This window comes from Dipodomys ordii, unplaced genomic scaffold (genome assembly GCF_000151885.1).
Source record: "Dipodomys ordii isolate 6190 unplaced genomic scaffold, Dord_2.0 Scaffold100, whole genome shotgun sequence".
NCBI lineage: Eukaryota > Metazoa > Chordata > Mammalia > Rodentia > Heteromyidae > Dipodomys > Dipodomys ordii.
In genome coordinates, this window is record NW_012267316.1 from 143,405 (window position 1) to 160,824 (window position 17,420).

Consider the following 17,420-nt stretch of genomic DNA (forward strand, 5'->3'; position numbering starts at 1 on the left):
ACACCATTGGCTCACACCTGTAATCATAACTACTCAGGAGGCTGAGATCTGAAGATCACAGTGCAAAGCCAGCCCAGGCAAAAGATTCCATGAGATTCTTATCTCCAGTTAACTACCAAAAAGCTAGAAGTGGAGCTGTGGCTCAAGTGGTAGAGTGCTAGCCTTGAACAAAAAGGCTTAGTACGCAGGTCCTGAGCTCAAGCCCTAGGACCATCACAGACACACACACACACACACACACATTTTATCAGAATTCTGACTGGTCTGATGAGCAGATAGAGGGTAACATTTGTATATTTTGTAAAATAAGTTGTTTGCATAAATATTATAACAAGTGATTTTCCTTTCTATAATTTCATATAGACACAGAATAAAGTCTGAAGTCTATTTACCCTATCCTCAGGGACTCTTCATGTAGCTTGAAAGTTCATCAGTAGGCTAGGAGTATAGTTTAATGGTAGAGTGTTTGCTGTTATGTGCACATCCTTGAGTTTAATCCCAGCACCATAAAAAAAAATCAACACACACACACACACACACACACACAGGAACTCTGAACTGTCAGTGGCACATGCCTGTAATCCTAGCAACTCAGGAGTTTGAGATCTTGATAATCATAGTTCAAAGCTAACCTAGACAGGAAAGTCCATGAGACTCTTATCTTCAATTACCCACCAAAAGGCCAGAAGTAAGTGAAAAGCAATAAAATTCGTGCATTGCATAATGAGGACATATTTTGGGAAATGTGTTGTTAGATAATTTCATTGTTTTGTAAACATTAAAAATGTTAGTTGAGGTCTGGGAAGGTGGCTTAGTGGTAGAGCACTTGCCTTGCATGCAGAGGCCCTGGATTCGATTCCTTAGCACCACATAAGGAAAAAACCAGAAGTGGCGCTGTGGTTCAAGTGGTAGAGTGCTAGCCTTGAGCTGAAGAGCTGAGGGACAGTGCCCAGGCCCAGAGTTCAGGCCCCACGACCGGACCCCAAAAAAAAAAAAATGTTAGCTGAACAAAATAGGATGTCATCATTAAATAGTATCATAATGTAGAACCATCTTTGTGTGTGTAGTCCATCATTAACCAAAACATTATTGTATGGCATGCAACTATATGTTAGAGGTGTGTGCATGTGTGTGTGTTTAGGAATATAAAATAACACCACGTAGGCAAATAGATACCTGGGGAACATCATTAAGAAAACACAAAAGTGCCAGGCGCTGGTGGCTCACGCCTGTAATCCTAGCTACTCTGGAGGCTGAGATCTGAGGATCGCGGTTCAAAGCCAGCCCGGGCAGGAGAGACCGTGAGACTCCTATCTCCAATAAACCACCAGAAAACCGGAAGTGGCGCTGTAGCTCAAGTGGTAGAGCGCTCGCCTTGAGCTGAAGAGCTGAGGGACAGCACCCAGGCCCAGAGTTCAAGCCCCACGACTGACAAAAAAAAAAAAAGAAAAGAAAACACAAAAGTGCCCAGGCGCTGGTGGCTCACATCTATAATCCTAGCTACTTAGGAGGCTGAGATCTGAGGATCACAGGCTGGTAAGTCAATGAGACTCTTATCTCCAATTCACCAGAAAGCTGGAAGTGGCACAGTGGCTTGAATGGTAGAGCTCTTACCTTGAGCTGAAGAGCTCAGGGACAGCACCCAGGCCCAGAGTTCAAGACCTATGACCAACAAAATTAAAAAAAAAAAAAAGACAAAAGAGCCTATATAATGGATACAAGAATATTTTTGTATTTTTAACTTATAGCTATTACTCTTCTTTGTAAATTTCACACTTTAAACAAAATTCATGTTTTTACACTAATAATTGTTCATTGTTTCCACTAGAAACATCTGGAGGAGCAGATTGCTAAAGCTGATCGGGAATATGAAGAATGCATATCTGAAGATCTCCTGGAAAATATTAGAGAGATTACAGAAAAGTATAAAAAGAATGCCGCTCTTCTTAAGGCTTCTGATGAATGAAGATAGAATGTTGAATTTCCTATCCTTTGAAAATCTAGTTTATCAGATGAAAATAGGGATAACCTGAAATAACATGTTGACATGTAGAAGTTGGTTTGCGGGGGGAGTCTTTTTGGTTTCTTTGTTTCGTCATGGGGCTTGAATTCGGGGTCTGGGTTTCTGTCCCTGAGTTTCTTTTACTCACGCTCTATCAGTTGAGCCACAGCAAAACTTCCAGCTTTTTCTGAGTAGTTCATTGTATATTAGAGTTTCATGGACTTTCCTACCCAGGCTGGCTTTGAACTGCAATCGTCAAATCTCCACCCCCTTGTACAGCTAGGATTACAAGAGTGAGCCACTAGTGCCCGGCTTTGTGTTATTAGATGTGTAAAAAACAGGTTTTTTATATTTATAGTTAATAAAATTAAATCAGTGGAGTGACTTTTCTCCCATTTTTTTCACCTGATTTCCCATTTCCTTGCTTGAGACTTGAGTTAGTGAGAATGTCAATAGTGTGTTCTGCATTAGCAAACTATTATGTGGCCACAACATGCATTTTCACTTGTACGTGGGCCATGACTGCTCTCACATGAGAATGGCAAAGTTGAACAATAGCAACAGAAACTATGTGGCCTACAAAGCCAGAAATGCTTGTTTCTTAATGCTTTATACAAAAATTGCTGATCACTGGTAACTGTACAAATGCTGATACTGTTTACTTGTAAAACTTCGAACAGATGCAATTTACACACCACCCAGTCCTCTCCTGATGTAAAGCATGGTGGCTTTCCAAGAAGTTCAATTTCTTTCTACCTTTGTGCCATCTTTACTCGGCAACAGATGATTGCGGAGTGTCAAAATCATAGGAAACTAAAATAATCTAGCTCAAACCTCTCATTTCAGAGATGAAAATTCACTCCTAGGGACATTCTGATTTATCTCAGGTCACATCTAATAATGGTAGAAACAACAGTAAAACTTGCCATACACAATCCTGAACTTAACCACAAGTGTCATGAAAAATATTTGGGATAGGGCTGGGAAGTTGGCTCAGTGGTAGAGTGCTTGCCTCGCATGCATGAGGCCCTGGGCTCGATTCCTCAGCACCACATAAGCAGAAAAAACCGGAAGTGGCACTGTGACTCAAGTGGTAAAGCGCTAGCCTTGAGCTGAAGAGCTGAGGGACAGTGCCCAGACCCCGAGTTCAGCCCTCATGACCAGATCAAAAAAAAATATATATATATATATATTTGGGATAATGAAGTCAAGCAAAATGTGAGATTTTTAAACACATCAGTTGTTAGGAAACTGCTCCTTCAATTGAATTGGTGTCTATCTCCATTGTAACTTTCTGATTTCCAGAATCATTGTCCTGTAAATCAGAATGAACATGATAAAAGTAGGCAGCACCTTACAGCACAGATTTATGAAGTAAGGGCACTCTCTGTGAGAATGGAGTGAGTAAAGAAAGGTAACTAACAGATAAGACTAATTGTTACCAGTGTATTCAACAGTTTCAGCTTCAGACATCCAGTAAAGCATTCCTTGTTTTTTTTTTGTCAGTGGTGGGGCTTGAACTCAGGGCTCGGTGCTGTCCCTGAACTCTTTCTCTGAAGGCTAACATTCTACTACTGTAAGCCACAACGTCATTTCCAGTTTTCTGGGAGGTAGGAATCAATAGATGAATGAATAAATCCAAGTTTATTCATATAATGGAATTGTACTTGCTAAAGGAATGAACAATGGATACACAAAGATGAAAGAATCCATGCAAAAAAAAAAAAAAATACAAGCCAGGTAGGAGTCTCACAGACTTTGCTACCAGGACTGGCTTTGAAGCACGATCCTCAGATCTCAGCCTCCTAACCAGCTAGGATTGCAGGCATGAGCCACTGATACCCAGATCAGTATAGCATTCTTAAGTAGAAATTGTCTTATCGGCAAGTCCGAAGTGGTACCTGCTACATGTAGCTATCATGCACTTAAATGCCATGTCAAGAGAAACTCAAGAGTTTTACTACTCAAAACCTAGTGTGGAAATGACAGTACTATCATCATTGGTCTTATAGAAATGATGCTCATAGCCAGGTATAGCAGCAACAGCTGTCATCACAGCATTCAGGAGGCTGAGACAAGAGGATCAGAAGTTTGAGGCTATTTGGGCTGCATAGCTGAAGAAGAAATACAGGCTATTCAACCTCTCTCCAAGTCTACTGATGATCATTGGTGTGTGGTATGGTTCAGAAGTAATTTGTGTGCCCTAAGGCTTCATATATTGAAATTTAGTCTCTTGTTAGGCATTAAAGGGGTGGAAGTATAATACAGTTAACTGTGTTCAGAGGTCCAGCCTCTGGGAAGTGATTAGGGTCAGATAAAGCCATTAGGAGGAGCCCTGATGATTGAATTCTGGTGGCTTTATAAGAAAAGAGACCAGATGACAATGCCATACGATGTGTTCTGAGCTGTCCTGGGACTTTGTCCGAAAGAAGGATATCATTACACGAAGTTCTTAGACTTTGCACCTCCAAAAGCCAAAATAAATCATTTCATAAAGCAGTCTGCTTGAGATAGTTCATGATAATGATAATAATGAAAAGTGGCTTGATACAGATTTTTTAATACTTTTTGGGCAATTAAAAAACACTAACTGGGTGCTGATGGCTCATGCCTATAATTCTAGCTACTCAGGAAGCTGAGATCTGAGGATTGAGGTTTGAAGCCAGACTGGGCAGTAAAGTCCATAGACTTTCTTATCTCCAATTAATCACAGAAAATGTTGGAAGTGATGCTGTAGCTCAAGTGGTAGAGTGCTAGCCTTGAGCAAAAGGAGCTAAGGGTCAGTGCCAAGGCCCAGAGTTCAAGGCCCAGGACCAGCAAAAAATAAACACTAGAAACATCCATATTCTATTCATATGGACATAAGCTCTCATTTATTTACTTCTTTTGTGTGTGCTGGTACTGGGGGTGTTGTCCCTTAGCATTTTTTTTTCATAAGGCTGGCACTCCAGCACTTGAGCCACAGCTCCATCTCCTTCTTTTTAGTGGTTAATTGGTGATAAGAGTCTCACAGACCTCCCTGCATTGTCTGGCCTCAAGCCTGGATCCTCAAATCTCAGTATTCTGAGTGGTGAGGATTACAGGCATGAGCCACCAGCACTTGCCCCAAGAGCTCTCTTAAAGGGTATATACTTTTCTGCATGAATTACATGAGTTTAGAACCCTAGAAATCTGCTACTGAAGCTTCCTGGTATATGTAAAAATATATATTTACGTTTACATATATTATATTTTTATGGGGGTTTTGGTGGTGGTGGTGGTGGTGGTGGTATGTATGTGTTTATATGTGCCAGTCAGTGCTTGAATTCAGGGCCTGGGTGTAGTCCCTGAGCTTTTTGCACAGGCTAGCATTCTAAGTCAGGTGCCAATGGCTCACACCTGTAATCTTAGCTACTCAGGAGGCTGAGATCTGAGATCATGGTTCAAAGCCAGTCCGGGCAGGAAACTATGAGACTCTTATTTCCAATAAACCATCAGAAAACCGGAAGTGGCACTGTGGCTCAAGTGGTAGAGCACTCACCTTGAGCTGAAGAGCTCAGGGACAGCACCCAGGCCCAGAAGTCAAGCCCCAAAACAGACCAAAAAAAAAAAAATCTCAACTTATTTTTTCCTGAGAGAAGGTATCACTGTGTTGCCAGAGTTGGCTTTGAACTACAACCTGCAATTAAAGGTATGTACCACCAGAGCAGTCTAAAACCTCAATTCTTCCTTCTCTGAGTATTTATTAGATTTTTTTTCTTTGAATGATATCACAAGAGGGGGGGGGGGAGAGAGAGAGAAATCTTGCTGACAAACGGCTTAAAATTTTTTTTTCTACAAAAAGGCTTGTAAGGACACAGACGACAGTACAGCAATGTGAAATTTTGGCCCAGGAAATTGTCAAGGCCTGGTATGCTGGTATACTAAGGAATACAAATATATTAACTGAAATAGGGCAGATTCAAGGGAGAATTCAAATAGTGTAATTCCTTTAAAAAGGCAAAAATCAAAGTTCAGTAAAATAAAACACCAGGAAGCAGGTACTTGAAAGTGGAGAGATGGTAAGGGGAAAGGGATAGACAAAGGAAGAGAAGTGGAAAGTGGTCAAGATTCTAAACATTCACATAAGTGAGACCAAAGGAGATCACAAGGGCTCAATAGCTATGTGCAGATAATCATATAAAATGATGCTTATTGAAATGAACTCCAAGCAATGAAAACAAGAGGTTTTCTATTTTACTTTTTGTGGGTTTATTTTTCCTATTTGTTGCTGTTTTTGATTTCTGTCTCTTTTGTATGCAACTTTATCTGATTTGGGGAGGGGAAGAAGAAGCACAGAAATGATGGGACAGGGGCTGGGAAGGTGGCTCTGTGGTAGAGCGCTTGCCTTGCATGCTCGAGGCCCTGGTTCGATTCCTCAGCACCCATAAACAAAAAGAAAAAAGCCGGAAGTGGCTCTGTGGCTCAAGTGGTAGACCGCTAGCCTTGAGCTGAAAAGCTGAGGGACAGTGTCCAGGCCCAGAGTTCAGGCCCCAGGACCGGACCAAAAAAAAAAAGAAATGATGGGACAAAGGGTGAACTAATTCAGCAGTGATATTCATTAAGACACTATGTTGAAAATGAACCATTCAACTTGGAGGAGAAGGGGGATCAGGAGGGAAAAAAACTGGGAGAAAAAGGGAAGAGTTGACACTGGTCAAAAAGAAATGTACCTGCCTTATGTAACTATAGCCCCTCTGTATGTCACTTTTGCAATAAAAATAAAATACAATATATAGCCTACAAAATTAAGAAGAGTGAGGGAAATGGTGGGTAGAGAAGGAATGAGTGAGAATGTCAAAAAGGGGTAACAATGATCAATATACATTGTACTCCTTTTGTAAAAGAAAACTCCTACTGGGCACCGGTGACTCACACCTGTAATCCTAGCTACTCCGGAGGCTGAGATCTAAGGAACAAGGTTCAAAGCCAACCCTGGAAGGAAACTCCATGAGACTCTTATCTCCAGTAAATTACCAGAAAACCAGAAGTGGTGCTGTAGCTTAAGTGGTAGAGATCTTGCCTTGAGCTGTAGAGCTGAAGGACAGTGCCCAGGCCCTGAGTTCATGACCAACCAAAAACAAAAAACTCCTTTGTACAACTACTGAAACACAATTTTTCAAATGTTACTTTGAGGGAAAAAGTATGATGTGAGAGGGGTCTGTGATTAAATGTACTATGATAAAGGTGGCAGATGATGAATGGAGGGCAAGCTGCACCAATGATGTGTAAGAAGGTTATAATTAAATTTTTTCCCTTTTGTTATTTTTTTGGTCAGTTGTGGGGCCTGAACTCTGGGCCTGGGCACTGTCCCTCAGCTCTTTAGCTCAAAGCTAGTGTTCTACCACTTGAGCCATAGCACCACTTCCAGTTTTTTATGCTTATGTGGTTCTGAGGAATCGAACCCAGGGCCTCATGCATGCAAGGCAAGCACTCTACCACTGAGCCACCTTCCCAGCCCAATAATGGAATTCTTTATCCATTACAGACCTTCCAACCTCTAAGTGGGTGGAAATATATCATCCCTAAAGCCAGAGATTCTACCCAGCAGACACGAACAGGGTTAGAGCCTTATGAGAAACGCCTTTGAAGAAGAGATGACAGCTCCTTGGTGGTGGAAATGATAAAAGCTCTTCCTGGTGACCATTTCAGCCTGAGAGGAGGAAAATGTTCCTGTTAAGCAGGCCAGTCTGTTCCCTAGCAAAAAGGAGCCACCTGTGGGGAACTTGGGGAGTACTCAGTCTAAAAGAGGAAACTAACTAGGTCAGTGTCCTGACAGAAGAATGGAATGATGGTGAAAATCATTTCTTCCTATCCTTCAGCCTCAAGAGCAGAAAGAGTGTTTGGCAATGAGCTAGTAGCTCACATCTGTAACCCTGTGTTCTCAGGAGGCTGAGATCTGATGATCACGGTTTAAAGCCAGCCCAGGAAGGAAAGTCTGTTAGACTCTTATCTCCAATTCACACACACACATACACACACACCACAAAAAAAAAGAAGCCAAAAGCAGAGCTGCAGCTTAAGTGGAGAGTGCTAGCCTCAAGAAAAAACCTGTGCCCAGGTCCTGATTTCAAGCCCCAAGACCAGCACACACACACACACACACACACACACACACACACACGCAATTCAGAGACCATATCTCAAAAAAAAAAAAAAATTAGTCACCAAGAAAAAACCATTGACCACACCATACCTGTAGAAGCAACTTAGGCTCATTGTCCGTACTGCAGTGAAGAAGAACAGATAGTGAGTGACTCAGTAAGATGGAGATGTCTTCTCCATCTGTCTGGGCCCTGTTACAGGGTGTGGACTTATATGTGTTGTTCTAAAAATGGACTGCTAGTCATCTTTTAATTTTGTTTTGCAACATCAGTAAAGCCTTTATTATGTTTAGTTAGAAACATTGTTCTCTTGGTCTTTCCCATGTGCTACTGGAAATAATATTTCTCACAGTCTGTTAGCAGAGGTTCAACCCTGATTAAAGGTGCAGGTGAAGGAAAGCAATTTGGTTGACTAGATGATCATAAAAAAAGCCACAGCAGAGCCAAGCACAGTGATACCTATCTATAATTTTTAACACTCTGGAGGCTGAAGCTGGAAAATCACAGATTCAAGGCTAGCCTAAGCTATAGGGCAAGACAGTCTTCATCTGAGAAAAAAAGGGAAAGAAGAATAAGGAAGGAAAGGGAAAGGAAAGGAAGGGAAACTGTGCTCCAGAGAACCACTTCATGGGAAATTCAGCTTCAAAGAACCACTTTATGGAAAATTCAGCTAAGAGGAAAAGAAACTGTGACTTGTGTAGTGACAGGAGACTAGTCAGAGTAAACAGGTGAGGCCAGCTTTCTTCAAATACCCATCAGTTTCAGTACTTTCGTGGAAGCCCCACCCTCCCCACCCCTGTGAGAAGATTCAATGACAAGCCTAGCATAAGGAGAAAACAACACAATTGACTAACACCATGTACTTCCTCTTCTGTTTGTGGTTGGCGTTAAGTCAGAACACCCTGAAGAATCTGTTTTGAACTGGAAATATATTTTCTCTTAGACTTTCTAAATTGTAAATACTATTTAGTATAAACTTTTGTTCAGGGGGAAAATTGGTTGATATATTTAGTCCTGCCCGTCTAAGTCAATAACATTCTTTAAAATGCAAACTGTTGTGATCCTGTGACTCTAAGAATATAAAGTATTTAGTAGGACTTGCAGTGTGTATGTATGTGCATGCCTGTGTGTGTTTGTGTGTGTGTGTGTGTGTGTGTGTGTGTGTACTTGTAACTCCACTTTAACTTCTTCATTCTTTTTTGAGAAGCTTTTTTTTTTAATGTTCAGATCATAGGAAGGAGGAGGGACACACCCAACAGCTGTAGAAGCAGGAAATCTCTATTATAAAACTGATGCAGAAAACAAAACTGAAACTCTTGCCTATATTTTGTCCCACTAATTTTCTTGGAGAAGTCTACTTTTCATTTTATGATGGGGAATAAAGCAGATTTATTTAGTCAAAACCACTTGACAGTAGAAGGGAACCAAAGCATCCAAACACCTCAGAAGACTCGGTTCAACTCTAGACTCAGTTTTAGACCTGAATATTTCCCTGAATCCAGAAAAATGGGCTTTAACTTTGGAATATACACCAAGGTTTCAAGACTACCATATTTCCCATTATAAAATCAGACAAATCTGCAGCTCTAACATGCAAGAAGTTTTGCCTAGCACAGGCTGTGGTGAATTCGCTATTGATTCTGTTTTTAAATCTTAACTTGTTTGATACAGTCTTGGCTTCCAACACAGATGAGTTCCTAAAGGAAAGTTATATTTAAACAGTAGGTGATGGTCAAAGTCATATACCCTTAAAACCAGGCTATCTTGGGTAAGTTACTTTAGTTCCCATTAGGCTGCTTTGTTAAGTGAGGCTGGTAACTACTTATTTCAGAAAGTGTGACAAAACCTCTGAAGACCAACTGTTAACAATCTAGGTTAATCTCTTAGAATGTGGAGAGAAATTGATAATGCAATGGGTTATACCAAGCTATAGTGAAATGCAAAGACCTGTAACTTTAAAACTTGGTTTCAAATGATTGGATTCACTCGTTTTTTCCCCCAGCCCCAACAGCCACTTTTTATTCCACAAATAAATCTCACCCACCACAGTGATACAAACTCTTCCACACACCCAAAAAATATGGAACGCATCACAACTTTGCATGTCATCCTTGCACAGGGGCCATGCTAATCTTCTCTGTATTGTTCCAATTTTAGTATATGTGCTGCCAAAGCGAACACTGGATTCACTCTTTTTCAGGCTTTTCAGCTGTCTGCATTAAATGAAGTTCCTAGCAAATAGTTAAAACTGGGCAAATGTCTACTAATGTGATGCAAGCTGTTCAGAAGACTGTTGACTTTTTATTTTTAATCTGTAGTAAATTCATATGGTTCCAAAATAAATTTATCAATGCAATGACAAAAAAAAGATGGTTCATAGAAAACAATATCTGTGCAGCAAAGCCAGAGTGACTTAGGCAGTTCTATTTCTACAGATTTATTTCCTTTGGGAAAGTATTATTAGTTGAGATCACCCTTTAAGCATACTAGGAGCTAAATCCCAGAAGGCAGTAGGGCAGCAATTAGAATAATCATAGTTACTTCAAATCAGAAGAGGTAGCTGAGCATGATGTTATGCTCCAGTAATTCCAGCTACTTGGAAGGTGAAGGCAGGAGGTCACAAGCTCAAAGCCAGCCAGAACAAAGGTAGCAAGATCTTATCTCAAAAACAGAGACAAAACTCAGCAGAATGTGGGTGTGAGTGAATGTGGGTAGAGTGATTGTTTCACCTATACCAAGACCTTAGGTTCAATCCAATCCCCAGTACTGAGAAAAAAAAAAAAGAATGAATAAATAAAAAGCTAGATGGCTCTGTGAAGTAACTGGCCTAGGCTTAAGTAAGGCCAATTTAATTAATTACTGTTCGGGGCATTAAAACTAAAAGGACTTTGAAGAATGTGAAAACCAGTACGTTTTTTTGTTTCATAATTCATGTGGCTCTGGGTGGCTAAGTGACCTCTGTGCTGTATGAGGACATCATGGTGCTGCCTTGAAACAGGCCAGCTTCCCTGTAGCAGGAAGACGAGACGTAGCAGCTGTTCAAGGAAGAGGTTTCTTCTCTTTAGGGAAAGAGAAACCTAGAGAAGAAATTGAAACTTAGAGGAAAAAAGGAACATCTGCTTCTTTCTGGGCTGTGCCGTGGCACTATATTTGAAATGAGATAGGCATATTTAGGGATAATACAAGGAAGATGGTTTTTGCCCAATTGAAGGTAAGGAATATAAGCTACAAATGAGTTAAGTGTACCCATGTATTATTTTTTTTAAAGTCTTCATTGTTGTTCAAGACAAGGTCTTGCTATTTAGCTCCCCAAGTGGAAGACTGGGGTTTCACACTCTTAATTGTTCTTAGAGCTTATGCCTAAATTTACTTTTTGACACCAGTGGTATTATGAGTTTGATGAATGTTTTAGGAATTAGCAATTTCCTGTAGAATTTGATTCTACACCTCCCAGTATTTGTCATGAGTTGAGTTGAAATGTGAGATATCAAAGTTGCTATAATTAGAGCGCTAGCCTTGAGCTGAAGAGCTGAGGCCCAGAGTTCAGGCCCCACGACTGAACCCTTCGCCAAAAAAAGACTTCAAAGTTGCTATAAATTTTTTTTTTTTTTTAGTATTGGAACTTAAATTAGGGCCTTGTGTGAACTTGGCTTGCTTGCTGGTTGGTGCTCTACCACTTCAGCCATGCCTCCATCCCAGATTTTTGTCAGTAGTTTGGGAGATAAGGTCTTGCAAACTTTTCTGCCTGAGCTAGCTTTTAACTACAATCTTCATATCTTCAGCCTCCTGAGTAGCTAGGATTATAGGCTTGAGCTAGGATTACTAGCATCTAACTTGCTGTGCAATCTTTAAAGCTATTGAGCTAGACAATACTTTCTACAACAATTTCAGAGGATCTCCCTTAAGTTTTCAGTTTTATCTTCTCTCAGCATGGATGACTTACAATTTGGGATAATTTAACTTACAAATTTTTTATATTTTTATTGTAAAAATACTATACAGAGGTGTTAAAGTTACATGAGTAAGGTAATGAGTACATTTCCTATATAGCATTGTTACCGCCACCTTTGTTTTTCCCCTACTCACTCTTCCTTCCCTACCTCCCCAACTCCTCCCTCCCCTCCCCCAAGTTGTAAAGCTCATTTTCAACACAATGTCTTGTACATCTCATTGTTACCAGGCAATCTGTATCCTTGTTTCAGCATTTTGTTATTTGCCTTCCCCTCCCCAAATTAGAAAAATGTATAAAAGATTCAGGGCACCAGAATCAAATACAGTGACAACAAGGGTTATACCATAGGGGGGAGAACATACAAAAGAAACAAAAAAAAAAATCACATAGTACATTAACAACAACAGCAACAAAGAAATAAAACCTCTTGTGTCCCTATCTTGGGGTTCATTTCACTTAACATCACCTTATATGGTCATATGTACATAGCTTTTGATCTTTTCTGCTTGTCTGGTAAGATCATCCTTGTCATATACTAGTTATTACAAATAAGGGAAACCATGGATCCTATTTTTGGGGGGTCTGGCTTACTTCACTTAATATAATTTTTCCAAGTCATTCCATTTCCTAACAAATGGAGCAGTGTCATTCTTTCTGATGGAGGCATAGAACTCTATTGTGTATGTGTGTGTGTGTGTACCACATTTTCTTGATCCATTCATCTACTGAGGGACCTCTGAATTGGTTCCATATCTTAGCTATGGTAAATAATGCTGTGATAAACATAGTTGTGCTGGTAGCTTTAGTATGGCCTTATTTGTGATCATTGGGGTAAATGCCCAAAAGTGGGATTGCTGGGTTTTGTTTTTATTTTTTTGGGGGGAGGCCGTGTCGTGGGGCCTGTACTCTGGGCCTGGGCGCTGTCCCTCAGCTCTTCAGCTCAAGGCTAGCGCTCTACCACTTGAGCCACAGCACCACTTCTGGCTTTTTTCTCTTTGCTTATGTGGTGCTGAGGAATCAAACCCAGGGCCTCAGGCATGCAAGGCAAGCACTCTACCACTGAGCCACCTTCCCAGCCCCAAGGAATTGCTGGGTCACAGGGGAGCTCTATGTGGAGTCTTTTGAGGAAACTCCATACTGCTTTCCAGAGTGGTTGACTTATATTTTTTTTAACTTTCTGATGTTGTGAAAGCAATACACAATCCAAGAAAATGACAGTTTACACTATGAATGTGGTTCTTTTCCTGGGTTTGTAATATGCTGTACCATACTCTTGCAGGGATGAGCAGATACAGCAAGCCAAAATTCTCAGTATGCCCCATAATCATAATGGGAAACACTGACGGTTTCCATGTGCTGCTGCTCAGCGATCTTATTTCCTATTTTAGTGACATCAAGGCTATGTGTGTGTGTGTGTGTGTGTGCGGGCAGCTTGAGTAAGACCAGAGCCTCTTGTTCTTGCTTGGCTTTTTTTGCTCAATGATTGTACTCCATCGCTTGAGCTACAGCTTCACTTCTGGCTTTTTGGTGGTTAATTGGAGAAAAGAGTCTGCCTAGGCTAGCTTCACATCTCTGTCCTCAACCTTCCTGGATAGCTACGATTACCAGTGAGAACCACTGGTGCCTGGCCATTCAAGGCATTTTTAAAATTTTTATTATTGCCAGTCTTTGGGCTTGAATTCAGGGTCTAGGCATTGTCCCTGAGCTTCTTTTGCTTAAGGTTAGCACTCCACTACTTGAGCCACAGTGCTACATCTGCTTTTTCTGTGTATATGGTACCGAGGAATTGAGCCCGGGGCTTCATGCATGCAAGACAAGCACCCTACCATTAAGCCACCTTCCCAGCCCTCAAGGAATTTTTTTTTTGATGTAGCCATAACATAAGAAAAAGAGAATCCATGCTGGGCGCCAGTGGCTCACACCTGTAATCCTAGCTACTCAGGAAGCTGAGATCTGAGGGTCTCGGTTCAAAGCCAGCCTGGGCAAGAAAGTCTGTGAGACTCTTATCTCCAATAAACCACTAGAAAACTGGAAGTGGCACTGTGGCTCAAGTGGTGGAGCACTGGCCTTGAGCTGAAGAGCCCAAGGACAGTGACCAAGCTGAGAGTTCAAGGCCCATGACCAACAAAAAAAAAGAGAGAGAATCCATTTTACGTAGTTGTGTGTGTGTGTGTGTGTGTGTGTGTGTGTGTGTGTGTGTGTGTGTGAGTCAGTCATGGGGCTTGAACTCTGGGCCTGGGTGCGGTCTCTGGGTGAGGTCTTCAGCTCAAGGCAAGTGCTCTAATCCTTGAGCCACAGTACCACTTCCAGTTTTCTGGTCATTAACTGGAGATAAGAGTCTTATGGAGTTTCCTGCCTGGACTGGCTTTGAAGCAGGATCCTCAGATCTCAGCCTCCTGAGTAGCTAGGATTACAGACATGAACCACCAGTGCCTGGCACATGTTTGTTTGTTTTTGTTTTGTTTTGTTTTTGCCAGTTGTGGGGCCTGAACTCTGGGCCTGGGCTCTGTCCCTCAGCTCTTCAGCTCAAGGCGAGCGCTCTACCACTTGAGCCACAGTGCCACGTCCAGCTTTTTCTGCTTATGTGGTGCTGAGGAATCGAACCCAGGGCCTCATGCATGCAAGGCAAGCACTCTACCACCAAGCCACCTTCCCAGCCCACATGTTTGTTTTTTTAACCAATGTTTTATTTGGAGCACATATCAAAGGTTAGAAATAGCAAACCTCACTGCTGGCTGGTCTCATGAGACTGATGGCACACTTGAGCAAACAGACTCTCTGTCACAGTCTGTACTTGCTGCTCCCCTCCTGTGCATACTACACTCTCCCAGCTGCACCTCCTTACGCTGCGATCCATCTTTCCCTATTTCCTTACCATTCCTATACCTGCTTTATTTCATTACAGATCCATCATAAAGACCAAACTGACAAATCATCTCTACCTCTTTTAAATGTACAAACATGCAGGTCTGTAAACCCAACCATAGGTAAACCTTGTTTCCCCAAGTGTAAACCCAGCACTTCAGAGGCAGAAGCAAGAAGATCACAATTTCATGTCCAGCAAAATTCTGTCTTGAAAATCAAAAACAAAAACAGGCCAATACATGAATGGATTAATAAAAATAAATGCAGGGACTAGATTTTTGACTGGGCAGCCTGTGGATTTGCTAAAAGACTAGCAAGACTAATTTAGAATTTACATAAACTAGCCAGGTGTGATAATACACAAGTATAATCCCAGCTACTCAGGACATGGAGATATGAGGTTCTTGGTCTAAAGCAGGCCCTGAAAAAGCTTGAGAACCTCTAGTGAAAGATAAACTTAAAAAAAAAAACTAGTTAAAAGGCTGAGATGTAAAGACTGAGGTTCAAAGCCCAGTCTTGACTTACAAATCTGAGACGCTTATCTCTAGCAAACCCCTGAAGCAGTAGAGTGGTAGAGTGCCACCCATGAGCATAAAAGCTAACTGACACACAGGCTCTAAGTTCAAACCCCATTATTGGCACAGACACTTAAGGAAAAAAAGGACATGTGTGTGTGTGTGTGTGTGTGTGTGTGTGTGTGTGTGTGTGTGTGTCTTAGGTGGTAATAGAGCAAGTGTCTAGCAAAAGTAATAAATCCCCAGTACCACCAACCATTCAACCAACCAACCAACCAACATAAAATCATCTGCATAGCTGAAATGAGGATTTCATTGCCACTTTACCAGGAAAAAGAATAGTTTTGTTACTTCTGCAAACTACAGGCTAGCTCTATTACCCTCATTAACTTTTTTTTTTTTTTTTGTTTTTGTTGGTCATGGGGCTTAAACTCTAGGCCTAGGCGCTGTCCCTGAGCTCTTCAGCTCAAGGCTAGTGTTCCCCAATTTGAGCTACAGTGCCACTTCCGGCCCTTTCTGTTTATGTGGTACTGAGGAATTGAACTCAGGGCCTCATGATGTGAGGCAAGCATTCTACTGCTGACCTACCTTCCCAGCCCCAACCCTCACTTATTAACTTCTAATTTGCAGAGCGCAACAATGCACTTATGTCAAAGCTGCACAGCAGATCACCAAGAGAAATGTCTCTCATTTTCAGTTACACTGTCAGCGGAAGGTATATATTTATATGGTGGAGAGCTCTCCCCAAATAGAGGAAGTGATTTAGTTGCTGGGTAACTAAAAATATGCAAGTATGTATAACCCTTCCTCATGAGGCACAAATTTTGCAGATTGGCTTAATTTAACTATCTTTCCCTCATACCCCACACCCTATCCATTAACACACCTGTCAGTTTCATCTTAAAAATATATCAAGATCATGACCATTTCCCTCAGGTCTACCACCACTAGGGTAGATCAAGTATTCCTTACCTCTTGATACAGTTATTGAATCTGCCTCCTGATTAGTCTTCAGGTTTCACATTTGGCCCCATACTACCTTCAACATAGCAATCAGAGTTGTTTAAAAACACATCAGAATGTCTCATACCTGTACTCCAAGTCCTCCAGTCCTTCCTATTTCATTCAGGGAGAATGCCTAAGTGATCACAATGACCTAGGAGGCCCTGTATGACCTTCTATTTACATTCTTCCTCTGATTTCTGATTTCAGTATCTTCTATTGTCTTTTGTGCTGTTGAATCTGCCCAGAATTTTATATATTGGCTGTGTACCAGTTGGTCACTTGTAATCCTAGGCTGAACATAGAAGGTTGAGGTTCAAAGCCAGCCTGGGCAGAAAGGTCTGAGAGACTCCATTTCTAACCAGAAAAAGGCTGGGTTAAAAGTATAGCCCAAGTGTAGAATGTTAGCCATAAACAGAGCAGGATTAGGAGGCCCTGAGTTCAAGCCACAGAATTATCAACTCAGGATATCACATGGTATTTTTTTTTCAGTTGTGGGGCTTGAACTAAGGGCCTGGGCATTGTCCCTGAGCTCTTTTGCTCAAAGCTAGTATTTACCACTAGCTCTATCACTTCGAGGCATAGACCCAGTTCCAAGTTTTTTGTTTTTTTGTCTTTGTTTTTTTTTTTTTTTTTTGAGTAGTTAATTGGAGATGAATCTCACAGGGACTTTTCTGCCCGGGCTGGCTTTGAATCTCAATCCTCAGCTCTCAGCCTCCGGAGTAGCTAGGATTATAGGCTTGAGCCACTGGCACCCAGAACATGGTACTTTCTTTGCCAGGAATTTGTTTGTTTGTTTTTTTGGGTCAGGTTGTGGGGCCTGAACTCTGGGCCTGGGCACTAGCCCTCAGCTTTTCAGCTCAAGGCTAGCGCTCTACCACCTGAGCCACAGTGCCACTTCCGGCTTTTTTTCTTTTTGCTTATGTGGTGCTGAGGAATTGAACCCAGGGCCTCAGGCATGC

The 17,420-nt window shown here is 41.5% G+C and overlaps 1 protein-coding gene across 1 annotated transcript in view; it reads left to right on the forward strand.

The window, feature by feature from the left end:
* Positions 1-2,120, forward strand: part of Ndc80 (NDC80 kinetochore complex component) — a 49,044-nt gene extending 46,924 nt beyond the window's left edge. Inside the window, exon 17 of the mRNA XM_013027157.1 lies at positions 1,829-2,120. Within this exon, the coding sequence (XP_012882611.1) occupies positions 1,829-1,966 (138 nt within the window). The 3' untranslated portion in view covers positions 1,967-2,120. The remainder of the gene's footprint in view (positions 1-1,828) is intronic.
* Positions 2,121-17,420: the final 15,300 nt, after the last annotated feature.